Source organism: Squalius cephalus (assembly GCF_949319135.1).
Source record: "Squalius cephalus genome assembly, chromosome: 24".
NCBI lineage: Eukaryota > Metazoa > Chordata > Actinopteri > Cypriniformes > Leuciscidae > Squalius > Squalius cephalus.
This window is the reverse complement of record NC_137145.1, coordinates 21002911-21017452: the sequence shown is the minus strand read 5'-3', so window position 1 is coordinate 21017452 and position 14542 is coordinate 21002911. Positions and strand designations below refer to the sequence as shown.

The following is a 14542-nucleotide window of genomic DNA, read 5'->3' as shown; positions in this document are numbered from 1 at the left end:
AAAAAATCTTATAACTTCAAACAGGTATCATCAAATGAGTGGATTGATGTTGCAACCTAAACCTTAGGCAAATGTGTAATTCATAGTTGCAGTGTAAAACCGCAAAGCTAAAATCATTCTCAGACATCACATATCAAGGAGTCGCAAACATTTGAAAAACTGTGATGGTATCTTGAGAGGGAAAACATTTGATATGACTTTTTACCTCAGAAATGCCTCGGTTATTTTCAGCGGCTGCCATTAGTTATCCCATCATTCTATTCACTGTTGCTTTAGACAGAAAGGTTCTGGTGAAAGGGGGAAATACCACAGGTTAGAAGTCAATAAACAGGTTGCCTGTACACCCTACGACTATTCACGATTGGAGGCTGTTTGTTTATTAACTAAAAAATATGAATGTGTAACATATGAAATAATAAAAGAGGGAAGTATGTGCTGACACAACAAGACTATTTAATCAACAGATATTTTTACATAAAAGATGTGAAAAGCCATTTTAAAAGGGAAAAGTAAAACATTGTAATCTACAACAGGTTATTTTGTATCTACAGTAGCCTAATGTGAAAAAGAAAGTACACCCTGATTAAATTCTGGTTTTTTTTTAGTATCAGAACATTAAAAAAAAATCATCTGGTCCTTAGCAGGTCCTAAAATTAGATCAATTCAACCTCAGATGAACAACACATGGCATATTACACTGTCATTATTTATGTAACAAAAATAAAGCCATGTGTGGAAAAAACTAAGTGCATCCCATTATTCAATTGCTTGCAGAACAATACCTTTAGCAGCAATAACTTGAGGTGATAATTTCTTTATGATTTTTACAGTCTCTCGCATCGTTGTGGAGGAATTTTGGCCCGCTCTTCTTTACAATGTGCTTCTTTTCATTGAGGTTTGTGGGCATTACCCATTTAGGTGTAGATTTGCTGGTGCGCTTGGGATCATTGTCCTGTTGCATGACCCATTTCAGCCAAGCTTTATCTGTATTTGGCTCTAGAATACTTTGGGCTACTGAGGTTGGTTTTCACCAAACGTGGCGCTGTGCATTATTGCCAAACATCTACACTTTGGTCTCATCTGTCCAAAGGACATTGTTCCATAAGCTTTGAGGTTTGTTCAGATGCAACTTTGCAAACCAAAGCTATACTGACATGTTCTTTTTAACCCTTTAACTGCCCCACCAAAAAAAAAAGGCATTTGAATTTCGAATTTTTGCATTTCTTACTCCTTATGTCGCTAGTAACCACAATCAATGTCCTTTTTTTCAACACATGCCATAATTTAATTTTTTTTAATAATACGCTCCCCTTGCATGTCGCAACTCGCCCGCCATCTCCTCCTATGGAGTCAGAAGCATCTGAGGTCGCTTCGTGCCACTTATATCCCCAGCCGGCTCAATCGTGCCGCCGACGAGCTCGGGAGAGTGACTCTAGAGACTCTGGTCCAGCTGATCTGGGACCACTTCGGGGCCGCACAGATAGATCTGTGTGCCTCTCCGGACTCGTTCCTTTGCCAGTTGTTTTACTCCCTGACCGAGGGCAACCTTGGCACGGATGCACTGGCACACAGCGGGCCCCGGGGCCTCCGCAAGTATGCGTTTCCCCTAGTGAACCTTCTTGCACAAAGTCAGGGAGGAAGAGGAGCAGGTCTTGCTAGTTACCCCTTATTGGCCCAACCGGACCTGGTTCCCAGAACTGATCGACTACGTCTCCGTTCCCTCCTTCAGGGAGGGACGTTTTCTGGTACAAGGGCCTGAAGAGTGCGCATTCTTGTACCATAGAAACTGTTGACTTCCTTAGTAATTGTAAAAAAAATAAAAAATTCAATCTCTTACAATTTAAGTAATGTTAGTAAACCAGCATTTGTCATTTAATAAGTAATTGCCTCTGATAATTATGATTTTCACACATTAATTCTATGAATTTATTATATTTACTTAAAAAAATATCCAAAAGTGGCAAAAAAAAAATACATACTTCTCAGTAATGTCAGTAATAATCTCATGAAGAAACAACAATAGCTGTGTCACATTCATAGCTATGAATGATCAGAAGTTTATATTTATCAGCAAATAGTCCATTCTGACTGGAGAAATGGATGATCTGAAAACATTAGCTTAGCTTTTCTACTTTTACCATAAAGAGCCAAATCAACCGTTGTTGAGCATATATTTTTTTAAATTATTAAAAACATACTAAAGTTTTTTCATGGCACCATGTAACAATTTTGTAAAGTTAGGGCTCTTACAGTGTAATATGTCCAAAAAAAAGAGGCACGTGAATGCTTCACTTTGCGTGTCGGAATGTTTGAACCCAGACCACTAGGTAGACCCAGACTTGTAAGTTTAAGTCCATTTACTAACATTTTTTTAATATATATAAATATAATAAAAATATATAAAGCCTATAGCCTGTTACATGATCATATATTCTGACACATAAACAGCATAGAAACCATAAACCAACAAAATTAGACCAACGTTTACTTGCATCAAGCAACTCTGTTGGTATTTTTATAATTAGTATTAATATAATTGTTACATTTAATTTATTGCCACACTTTAATATGTGAATTACATTATCAGAAAACTGAATATTTAGCATTGTCAGGCTTTTATTTGTGCGTAATGGATAAAACAGCAGCGCTGCACACTCAGCTGCTCATCAACATGGCTGCTATAAATTTGACCTGCCACAAGATGGCGCTGTTTTCGACACTCTTGATGCTTCCTCAAACATTCAGGGGAAATCCTCAGTGCTTCATGAGGCTTCATTTGCCCATCCCTATTGCACAGTCTGATCTTATGGTGAACTTGCTGGGATGTCCATTTCTGGAAAGATTGGCAGCTGTCTTGAATATTTTCCACTTATGAGTAATCTTCCTCACTGTTTAATGATGGATTCAAATGGTTTGGAAATGGCATTGTAACCCTTCCCAGATTGATGGGCAGCAGTAATTGCTTCTCTAAGATCATCGCTGATGTTTTCCTCCTTTGCTTTGTGTTAACAAACACCTGAATGCTCTAGACCAGCAAAATGCTAAAACCTCTGTTTTTATAGAGTTGGTCACACTTAATCAAGGGCATTTAATTATCAGCACCTGACTGCTACTTACCCTCTTAATTCCTATGGAAGCAGGGTGTACGAAGGGTGCGTCTCAATCAGCTCCCTAGCTCCCTAGGTCATGATGAATCATCATGCACATGAATTTGGGAACTGATAAGGACATTAGGAACCCTGGCTCACTACACATTGGGACACTTAGACACTATATCCGGCGACACAACAATGTCCTCATTGTACAACATCGTGCAGCATTTCAGCCGTAAATAAATGATAACTGTTAGCCAGATTATGTTCATTACCTGTCTAGCGATGTATGTTCATGCTGAAGTATAATTCAGTAATGGTTTGTATTTTAAAAATATATTGTGTAGTGAGTCGGCTCACATGATTTATGTTTCGTGCTTCAGAACTTCCATTAAGGGAACAGTGAGCATCAATGCTCCCTGGTTTACATTGTGTATTGTGGGTCTTTTTAGGGAGCAAATGTTTCAATGCACTGGCAGGATTTTGCAATCGAGACAACACTTAAAATGGTCGAGTCCCTGATCAGTGCCCTGACTACTGAACTATAGGGAGCTGATTGAGATGCACCCTTAGTTTTTTCACAGGTGGCTTCTCCATTTTGGTTATTTTGTTAAATAAATAATGACACGGTGTAATATGTCATGTGTTGTTGTTCGCCTGAGGTTGTACTTACCTAATGTTAAGACCTGCCAAGGACCAGATGATTTTTATTATGTTCTGATATGTAAAACCATAGACTACAAAGAGGGCGTCCTGTCTTTTTCAATTTTCATTCAATTTTGAATTTTCATATGTGCTGCCACCATTATAAAAATGTTATGCCCTGATGTAAATCTTTAAAAGTATTTCTGCTGTCTTTACTGTTGACTTTAATATACATTAAGGGTCAAGAAATAAATAGGAAATATAAATATAGAGCTAGCCATTTACTGTAGCTATTCCCCATTTTGGACAGTGTCATTCAACATTTAATATTACTTGCAATAATTTACCATGGTAATAGTTTCAGCTAAAATACTATAGTACCATACTAAAGTATTTTGATGTTTTTATGACAGTGGTTTCTAATTCCAAGTGTAGGACCAATAAGGTTAATTCAGGATAAATTATCATTTTTCCCTCCAGTTATCTCAAGGCAAAATGTGTTCATAGTCACTATGATATTTTAACAGAAACGATGGTTACAATGGAAAATATTTCCATAATATATAGTAAACATCATCTGATAAAAATGTGAGCAGTTTTAGTTAAAAAAGTACATTATCACTGATCAAATGTTTATACACTCCTAAATTAATCATATCTAAGATAATATTGTTAATGTCCTTTGAATTGACCTCTCTGAAGGCTTGTGCAATCACTGAAAAGATTGATAAAGTATTGTAAGATTAACGATGTTGCTCAAGCAACAGTATCCCTTTTTGTTAAAATAACAACTGCCCCTTAAAACATGTTTTTATCAAGTCTGTTGTGTTTTATCTTGTTTGCTGAAGATATCATCCAATCCTATGACTCTGTGACCCTCGTTTTCAACTTAAAAAGCAAATAGAACCATGAAGATCCAGGAAAGGATGAAGAATAATGAGGCATTGGCCCAGTCGGTCCATCAGCATTTCATATAGGCTACATTGTTGATGCACATATGCTGAGATTTTGTTAAAACTCACACAAATGCTGGAAAACCCTCACCTTTGATTAGAAGAAAACATACACAACATACTTTCAACACTCAAAAATCAATCAATAAAACATACTGGGTTTTTGTGTTCAAATGTTAATATTGACCCCTAAAGTCCACTTAGGCTATATTTGATATGATGAGGAACACCAAACATATGAGTTATGATTATGAAAGAGGCCCCAGTCTGTGTGGATAAGGTTAGTAAAACTTTAATAAACTGGGTGTAATGCAAAGGAACAGCAAGATATCCAATGGATCTTGTTCAGTACAAAGATTTATCAGTTTATTAAGCATTGATTGTCATTTGGCAAACTATATGTTAACATTTACCAAGAGCAAGGGCAGCTGAATCAGATTTATCCCCAAACGTTCTTCTGACAGAAGGACACTGCCTGTAGAAGTTATATGAATGTGTTTAAAACAAAAATTGAACTTGCAGAACATGAGATAAAGATGATTAGAAAGCTAGAACATGCACATTGGCAGATTTATTCATTTAAAAGGCTTTTCAGTGCACTTACCCCACAGTCAACAGCGGTCTGGAGGTCTCTGCAGATGTAGTCCAGTCCAAGACTACAGGGGTCGGCAGCAATCGCAGGTTCCTCACCAGAAACACACAAATTTGCCCTCTAAAGAGTCCAGAAAACAGACAAATACCTCATTTAAACATTTCAAACTATTTATTAAGCTCTTTTTACAAAAACTATTTTTAGAAAATCAACTGACATAATATTGCGTTTTAATTAAAAAGGTGCATTTAATAGTTTGGTGACAAAAAAAAAAAAGATTTATGCTAGCATTATTATAAAGTGTTTTTGTGAAGAGTCAAAATTTTCATGAGATGAAGAATTTTAAAAGTTATACACTCATAATAGTTTTCTATAAAAGTGTTTTAATTATACATGCTGCGAGTCTACTTCGGCATACAGCCTATGACGTGACTCGTGATGTTTCAGTAATCCCACTATCATTCGCTGTCTCCTAGATTTGCTAGTAGTGTTGTTTGGTGATGAGAAGAGCAAAAATTGGACAATAAAAACACTTTATAGTGCTTTACCAGCGGAGACATCTGTACATCAATTTCAAGATGCAAGATTTGAAACTACGGAGTTGTGATGCCCATATTTTGTTGAACAGGTAAGATAATTAGACTAACTATTGTGTAGACTGCTCTCTAAAACAAAATAGTCATTTAAATAAAACTCAAGAGACGATCATGCAGATCCACGTCGTCAATACATGACTAAGCAGCATCTAACACCATTGATGGAGCATGTGCGTGTCGAACACGCAATGCGCATGTGCACGTCGTCCGTGTTTTCGCGGGTTTGTGCAGAGATAATGGATAATCGTTTGCACCTTCGAAGTTCGAACAAGTGCATCAGGGAGTGCGTTCTCGAGACACCAGGCACTGTTCTGTGTGGATGGGCGGCCGGAGCGCTTTAAGGGTTTTTCTGTTAGAATGGTGTTGTGTTAGCGGCCCCTAAGTTAATAACTAAGTTTCCCCACACAGATTTCACATCGGATTCAAGTTGGTCAAGCAAGTTCACCCACAGAAAGAATCGGTTGACCAACAGGAAAGCCTGAAAACCTGCCTGGTTTGACTTCTGTGTGAGTTATGCTTCATACATTACTACACTATTGACAAGGTGCGATTTTAAGGGAGCTCAAAGGTCTGCAGTTGTCCAATTTATTTTTTCAGAAAGTAAAAAAATCTGGTTACCTTACAAATATCCAGCGGCCCCTGTGGTTTGCTCAGAAGCACACGTAGCTGGTTCCCATGATGCTGCACGTACGCATCACACTAGACGAGATATAGATTTATAGATTTAGATATAGATTTATATCATTTTTAAATATTACAAATTCAGGGCACTCAAAAGTCAGTAATTCAGAGCAGCTTTATGTCTAACCTTCGGCATGGCACCGGGGTGCAGCTGGCAGACGCTGTCGAGGAATGAAGCAGCCTGGCGCTCGGTGGCATTGGAGCCCAGACGCATTCGAGTCAGAACCACCAACGTCAGACAAGAATCACAATCAGAAAGTGCCGAAGGCGCTGTTTAAAAGAGAGAGAGGGATGAAGAAACAGAATGAGAGGCAGAGAAATGTATCTAAACCAGGGGTGTCCAAACCTGTTCCTGGAGGGCCACTGTCCTACAGAGTTTATCTCCAACCCCAATTAAACACACCTCCACCAGCTAACCAAGGTCTTCAGACTCACTAAACGAGCTGGTTGGAGCAAAACTGTGCAGGACGTTGGCCCACCAGGAACAGGATTGGAGTCCCCTGGTCTATAATTAGCATTTTTGTGAATTATTCCTTTATTGATGTTCAGAAGTGTTAAAGACAAAAATCAGCTCAAGCCAATCAATGTCTGAACACTAACCGTTGATGGGACGCTCCCGAATTTCACAAAGACGAAGGAGAGTGCATATGAAGTTTGGAGAGGTGTTGTCCAGTAGTGTGTCAACCAAGAGTTGGACGTATTTTTCAACCAACTTATTGCACTGTGACTGAATCAGAGGAAACTCGCTGCACAAATTCTCAAGCAGGGTAGTTATGATGCTCTGTATAAGAGGAAAAACACAAAACATGGGTTCAGGGTTTTTGCTTTCTTTTCCATTGTGAAAAAAAATTAATTACAGCTGCATTTTTTACGCATCTACAGCATTCCAAATTATTATGTGTCATAACAGTCCAATAAACTTTCAGAATTTAGTTTTTCAAAGGTGTTTGTTTTATTTCTCCATATCTTTTTAGATAACTGGTATCAATCTCAGACAGGTTTGTTAATTCGTTTGCCAGGTCTACCTAAATGGAAACCCTACTTAAAGAGGTTGACCCACATTATTAAGCAAGACACAGTTTTCATATATGGGAAGGAAGAAAGATCTTTCCCAGACAGCAACATGTCGGCCCAGATCTGACCCACATCTGAAATCCACATGAACCAGATGTGGCCCGGATCTGGGCCGACTCTATGTTATGCAAAAGGCATGAAAACAACTAATATTTTGTTAAAACTGAATGGAGATTATGATTTGCACAAGAGAACACGAGCACAAGAGAACTCGGTCAGAAAAAGGCTTAAGGAAAGTTTCTGTCAAAAAAAGAAACTTGCTGGAGTCTCAAGAACTTGTGTGCAAAGTTGCATTTCATTTGTGTTGCATTTCAAGCTCACAAAGAGAAACGTTTGATATTGAGATTGATAACCGTTATCTAAAAAGATATGGAGAAATAAAACAAACAAACACTTTCTTTTAAAAAACTAAAATCTGAATGTTTATTGTACTGAAAAATCCCACTAATGTCACTTGCATAATAATTTGGAACACTGTGTATTTTGACTCATTGTTTGATCAGAGAAAACATAAGATTTTGAAGATGATTAGATCAGCAATGCAGCATATTACATTTTAGAACATTTATTAAAACGTTCGCTTATTAGGTAAAATAAATCCCTGGTGAAAAAGAAGTACACTTTAGCATACTTTTAAAAAGAGTACTTATTGCTGAGATAATATGCTATAAATACAAACGGAATGTAATGTTTCGAACACTTAAACGATTAAAGGAAATTTATTAGTTTAAACTTAAATTAAATGCAGTTATCTGAACTTTAAAGTGTTTTTTGTTTGTCCCACTCAGGTAGGACTTAAGTACATCTTTATATGTAATTTCAGAATTACTCCTGTTATCTTTAAAATATGGTTTAAGTACTGCTGAATGTACTCACAAGCATTTATGGTGAACTAAAATACACTTTTAATGTCATTTCTGTTGAAACATATCCCAGACAGCGACATAGTGTCGGCCCAGATCCGGCCCACATCTGGCACACGTGGATTCCTCACTTACCAGATGTGGGCCGGATCTGAACCGACACTATGTTGCTGTCTGTGATGTATGTCATGTACAGTATTTTAATATATTTGTAATTACAAGTTTCAATTTAGTACATTTAAAATATATAAACTTTGAATGTAATTTGAATAACACACTACAGTTAAAATTATAATCAAGTAGGCTGTTTTACTTGTGCTTTATAAGTGTAGTTCTTTAAAGCATGACAAAATATTATTAAAACAATGATTTAAAATGTACTTTAAAGTAAAACTAAAGTGTACTCTCTTAAAATACACTTGGCTTTTTATTTGATTAAGATTATATTATAAATTATAGTTAAAGAAAAAAAGATTTGAACTACAAGTGCACATTCAACAATTAAGTGCATTAAGAGTGTAAACCGCACACAGATCAGTAGGAAATATGCCATTATTCTGAATCTGAACTCCATGTGTAATGTGATTGTGAATTTCACCTCAGTCCTCTCTCTGGGAAACAGATACCCAAGTGCGCTCACAACGTATGAGCAAACAGAGCACTGAATGGATCCCTCCATCTGTGTTAGAGAGCAGAGGAACTTAAGTCAGCTATGCAGAACATGCAAAAAAACAACAACAAAAACTTCCTCTGTTACCTTCATAGTTTCCAATGGCACAGTTTTTAACATGTGATTAAGCAACAGATCTTTCATCCTCCCACTGTCACTGCCTCCACACAGTCCAAGAAAAGTACAGATGTCACTTGGATTCTACAGAGAGAGATTGAAAGACTTGTGATTTTGACTGTTGCATCTTTTTGTTATATGTACGTTTTCAAACCCATGTGCATTCATTTTACCACTGAATATGCACAATACAATATCCCATCGTTCAAACGCAGTCTAATCTAACTATAAAGCTGTGAGCTACTCACCATTATTCCGCTTATGAAGGCGATGACCAGAGGAAGCATCTTTTCCACCTCAGTGTGGCAGAGTTTAGTGACTTTGGGAGGCAACTTATCACACACTTGCTCAAGAGTGGCAATTAATTTGGCCTAAAAATTAAGATCAATTATTGCATTGAAGTTACATAAGAAAAGAGAAAAAAAAAAAATTGCTTGGACTAAGGATATTATTTACACTACCTCTCCTTGCGTAACTCTCCTAAAAACTATTATTTTTTCCTCTCTTTTTTTTGTCCAGAAATGTTATATCTGTCTATTATGATAAAATAATAATCTTTAAATGAATGCAGGTTTTTTTTAATGATTTTTATTTTATTTACCTTTAAATTCTTGAATTGTATTATTTTAATTGAAAATAAGCATATTTTTACATTATTTTACACAGAAAAAAAAAGACCAGAAAAAAGACCTAGTTCCAGTCCAATTTCACTGAGCCTCTCTGCTGACCACTAGTGGAAAAAAAAGACATTAATCTGCATTTTATGATTATTGCCACTAGTTTATCTATGGAGATTCTATTTAGAGCAAATAAAATGGAATATGGGAACAAAACTTAATATAAATTCAAAACATAAATGCATTTTATTAATTATCTATTTCAATGTGTGAGAGGTGTACGTGTTCTGCAATGGGGATATTCTATAGTCTCATCCAGTCATTTGCACATGTAAGAGGTTTTTTTTTTTGTTGTTTGTTTGTTTGTTTGTTTGTTTTGACAAATACCCCCCATTTTCCCCATTTCCCATTCATTCCTTATGGGGATCAAATTGACCTGCAAGTGAAGGATTTGTTACTATTTTTATTACAACTAAAAAACACCTTGAATCCAGACAAATGTTTTTTGTGTGTGTATTCCCATTTCAAGTGTAAAAGTTTGAAGCAGACCACTCAGATGAACACCTGATTTTTTAAAATGTAAAAAATTAAATAATTTCAGGTCAAAATGACCCAAGGAGAGGAGTAGGGTTAAAACTCTATGAATGCCATTGCATTAGATACATATATCAAACCAAGTGGCATTTATTTTAAATAAAGACAGTACAAGAAGACTTTTCAAATAAAACATTTCACCAAAACCATAAAACAAAAATATTTGGACATATTCTAGTAGTTGAACATTAGCGGATCATGTTCATATTTAAAGTGATGTACTGCACCTGTACAAGCAGGTGAAAGTTTTTTGAAAGTCAATCCTACATTGGTTAGACCTCAGAAAAGCTTGTGCAGAATTTGTTTACAGATGCCAGTTGGTTTGATACTTTTCAGTCTAATGTAATGCCTGTGGTGTCTTAAAGGAATATTCCAGGTTCAGTACAAGTCAAGCTCAATCAACAGTATTTGCAATATGATGTTGTTTACAACAATTTTTTCCCCCCTCCTTTTCTTTAAAAAAAAAAAAAGAAGCAAATATCTTGGTTACAGTGAGTAGGTACAATGGAATTGAATGAGGAAAATTCATAGCCTAAACCTTTTTAAAAGTACAACTACAAGACGTAAATGATCATGATGTCAACACGATTTAGTGTGAAGAAAAATCCAGCACACTTTCATGGCAATTGATAACTATTTTTACAATTTGGCGAAATGGCAGCGAATTTGGATTTTTTTTCTTTTTCATTTTGGTACGATCTGTTTACGGCCCACTGACGGTTAGGTTTAGGGTAAAAAAAAAAAAAAAAAAAAACCTTGTCAACATTTGTCAATTTTTTCATGAGATCAAAAAAATTTGCTTATAAACATTTTTCTGTGTAAAGTTATTTATAATTTTACAACTTCAAGTCATAACACAACAACCATAAAAATGCTGAGAACAACTTTACAGTTTAAGAAACACAATTTAACAGAATAATTAATGGAAGGCTTTTATAAAATTGTAAGTGTGACTTTTCTGCTATAGAAAAGTCCAAAATATGGCCCCATTTACTTTAATTAGACGTGCCTCATTGTGAACCTCCACTTTTTACAAAAGAAAACAAGGGATAAATAAAAATGTGTTGTGATAATCTCCAATATTTAACAAGTGTGCTCCATTGAGCCTAAAACAGAATATTCCTATAAATGAATTAAGAGGACAAAATATCATGTCATTGTATATTGTATGTAAGGCTCAATGTAAATCGGATGTGTTAGTACAGATATAATACAGGGTCTTTGAAGGACCATATCTGACCGATAAGTGGACAGGTGAGAAACACCAAATTCACCAGATTTGTGAGTGAGAAGTTCAAAAAGTGACACCATGAATAGAACCGAAGCAATTCACTTCTGCTTTTCAATACAACTTCCTTATTTATTAGAAATACTATTTAAAACATGCTGAAAATCATGCAAATTTGAGATAAATTAAGCTGCAGTCATGTTAAGACTTTCTCAAAAGCTTTGAGACATTGATTGTAAATTCATGATTTTCAGTTTTAAACAGCAGCACTCTCACCTCAATCTGTGTCTCCTAGATAAAAGTAAAACACTGTATCTCAGACATCAGCCAAGAGACCATGAATATTTTCTATTCACTATTACATCTGTCTGGATGTGCATGTGTGAGTGCGTGTGCATGCGTGAGCGTGCATGTCTGTGTTCACCTGGTAAACCCTACGTTGTGCGGCCAAAATGTCCCCACAAGGACAGTAATACCAGTCATTTTGTATCTTGTGTAGACATTTTTGGTCCACTTGGGGAAACAACTTATAAATCATACTAAGTGATGGGTTTTTTTAAATGTAAAAATGCTGAAAGTTTTCTGTGATTGGTAGGATTAGGGCGTAGAATATACAGTTTGTATGGTATAAATATCATTATGTTTATGGAATGTCCACATTAAACATGAAAACCCAATATATATGTGTGTGTGTGAGTGTGTGCGTGCGTGCATGAGTGTGTGTGTGTGTGTGTGGGTGTGTGTGCATGCGTGTGTGTGGGTGTGTGTGCATGCGTGTGTGTGTGTGTGTGCGTGCATGTGTGTGTGTGTGTGCTTGATCATACCTGAAAGTCTTGATTGGAAACGAGGTCCTTCACGAGCTCAAAAATTTGAGTGCAGTCCTGACATGTGTCGCCCATCTACAGAATATAGTATATAAGAGAATGTTCAAAGGCCTAGTGCCCATTGCTTTATGTGTAATTTTTATCTTATCAAATGTTTAATCTTTAGGGTGTAGAAATAAAAGAGAAGTGAGAGCTCTGGTACTCTTAAAAGTTTGTGGTTTGTGTATTTCAGGTACTGTGTGAAAGAGTTTGAGGATATGAAAATTACAACTTCTATTTTCTCTAATCTGTCAATTTCGTCTTAGAAACTAAACTATGGATTTAATATGAAAAAAAAAAATATTTTTTATTATTTTTTTATTTTTTTATAAAATTATAATTTTATAATCACAATAATTCTGGATTTGCAATATGTTTTAATGACATTTTAGCATTTTATAATTTTACTCTGCCTTATATTGGTTTTGTTTCTTTAAAAAAAAAAAAAAAAAAAGACTTCCGGGCTAAGGAAATAATATCAGTCCAACCAGTGTTTGAAATGCAGACTGACAGGGTCGAGTCAACTTTTGTTTAAGAAGTCAGTACCTATGTAACAAAAAAATGAGAGAAAAAAAAAGCGAAGCATTTAAAATTCCTAAAACTCACCACAGTGTCATCCGCACCCATCGAAACTTTATCCATGCCTGTTGTATTAACAGATCTTGTTTTGACTGTTAAAAACAAAATCACTTTTTAATGAACCTCCACTGAACTGAAGATGAAAACGAATTGCATGCATTTGGAAAATAAATAACAGTATGAGAATATCACTAAGAAATTTGTATAGATTTAAAATTCAAATAAATGTACACAAGTTTTGGGTAGATATTTGGAGAGAAAAAAATTGATTGAAATAAGGCAAACTTTTTAATATATTAAACAATAATATCTGATTATATTTCTTGTCACACTATATTATTCCATATTTTTAATTCAGTATCATAACATTACATAACATTAAAGTAACATTAAAAAAGCACTACAGATGTATATAGACATTCACACAGAACATATCAATATTACCGTCATCATAGCAGTTCATTTACCTGAACCCAGCAGGGCAGTGAAAAAGAAGAGCTCCAGTTTAAAGGCAGTCATGTCTTCAGTCACCTCGGCTAGAAGAACTAATGTAAAATTCTCAAATTTGCCCCTGTATATAGCGATGGGAAGATTCAGCTCAAAGAGGAACTACCCTTTATATGTGACGCCCCAAAAGCACAACCCAGACGTGATAACATAGACCCTTCACTGTGCAAACGAGAAAGCTGTGCGTCGACAAATAATGTTGCTTGATCACACTATTTGACAGCCAGGAAAGCCAATATTTGTCATGTTTCTAGACCATTAGTTATTAGTGATTCTTGCTAAGTCAAGCAGTGCTATGGCAGGTTAGAGATTCATTCTAAAAGATCAAGTAGTCTTACAGTGATGGAGGGTCCCGACTTGTTTCAGATCTATGAGGAAGACAGAGAAGCCACATAGTTTAAGACTAGGAAGACCTACAGAACTGAAGGATAGATTTATTGTTCTTATTAATATTACATTTTCAAAAGTTTATTTTTTTTTTTAATTAAAATTCTATTCATTTCTACAGAATGTTTAGAAATGCATTAATACGTCTATTCAGTTAATAAGTTGACCAGGAAAGATTTTGTCTTGTATACGCATGTATTCTATCATTTGGGGTCATTCATTTATTACTTTGTCATTGTTTAGTTATCTTTATAAATTGTGTTAATGGACTCCAAACCTGTCATACTGTCCTAGTGTAGCTGTTCTAGTGTTGCTGGCACAGCGTTATGTAACCACATTGTTGCACTGCTGTAACAGACCGCACAATACTCTCAGCTTGGCATCAGTGCAGTTCCTCCAGATCACAGCTGTACTGAAACTGAGCAGAGCACAAACCCAGAACAATGGTACGTTTAAGTGAATTTTAAGAATAGGATAAATGATT

The 14542-nt window shown here is 35.7% G+C and overlaps 1 protein-coding gene across 2 annotated transcripts; it reads right to left on the bottom strand.

The window, feature by feature from the left end:
- Positions 1-4966: 4966 nt before the first annotated feature.
- sftpba (surfactant protein Ba) lies at positions 4967-13854 on the bottom strand. 2 transcript variants are annotated; one of them, XM_079860526.1, is made up of 11 exons: positions 13632-13854; positions 13192-13256; positions 12547-12621; positions 9532-9654; positions 9254-9367; positions 9095-9175; positions 7160-7340; positions 6687-6829; positions 6497-6577; positions 5295-5402; positions 4967-5165 (listed from the first exon to the last, which is right to left on the bottom strand). In XM_079860526.1, exons 1-11 carry the CDS (start codon positions 13681-13683, stop codon positions 5130-5132), a joined length of 1059 nt encoding a protein of 352 aa, XP_079716652.1. In that variant the 5' UTR covers positions 13684-13854; the 3' UTR covers positions 4967-5129. The 2 variants fall into 2 exon arrangements, with proteins under 2 accessions (XP_079716652.1, XP_079716653.1); XM_079860527.1 differs by lacking the exon at positions 9095-9175 and having other exon boundaries at positions 4968-5165; positions 13632-13760.
- Positions 13855-14542: the final 688 nt, after the last annotated feature.

Bases quoted from the DNA above. Each gene is read 5' to 3' on its own strand.
- sftpba (XM_079860526.1), bottom strand. From the start codon at position 13,683: ATGACTGCCTTTAAACTGGAGCTCTTCTTTTTCACTGCCCTGCTGGGT. The intron at 9,176-9,253 runs GTAACAGAGGAA...TCTCTAACACAG, and splicing joins TGCCATTGGAAACTATGAAG to ATGGAGGGATCCATTCAGTG. The intron at 5,166-5,294 runs GTAAGTGCACTG...TAACTTCTACAG, and splicing joins AGACCGCTGTTGACTGTGGG to GCAGTGTCCTTCTGTCAGAA.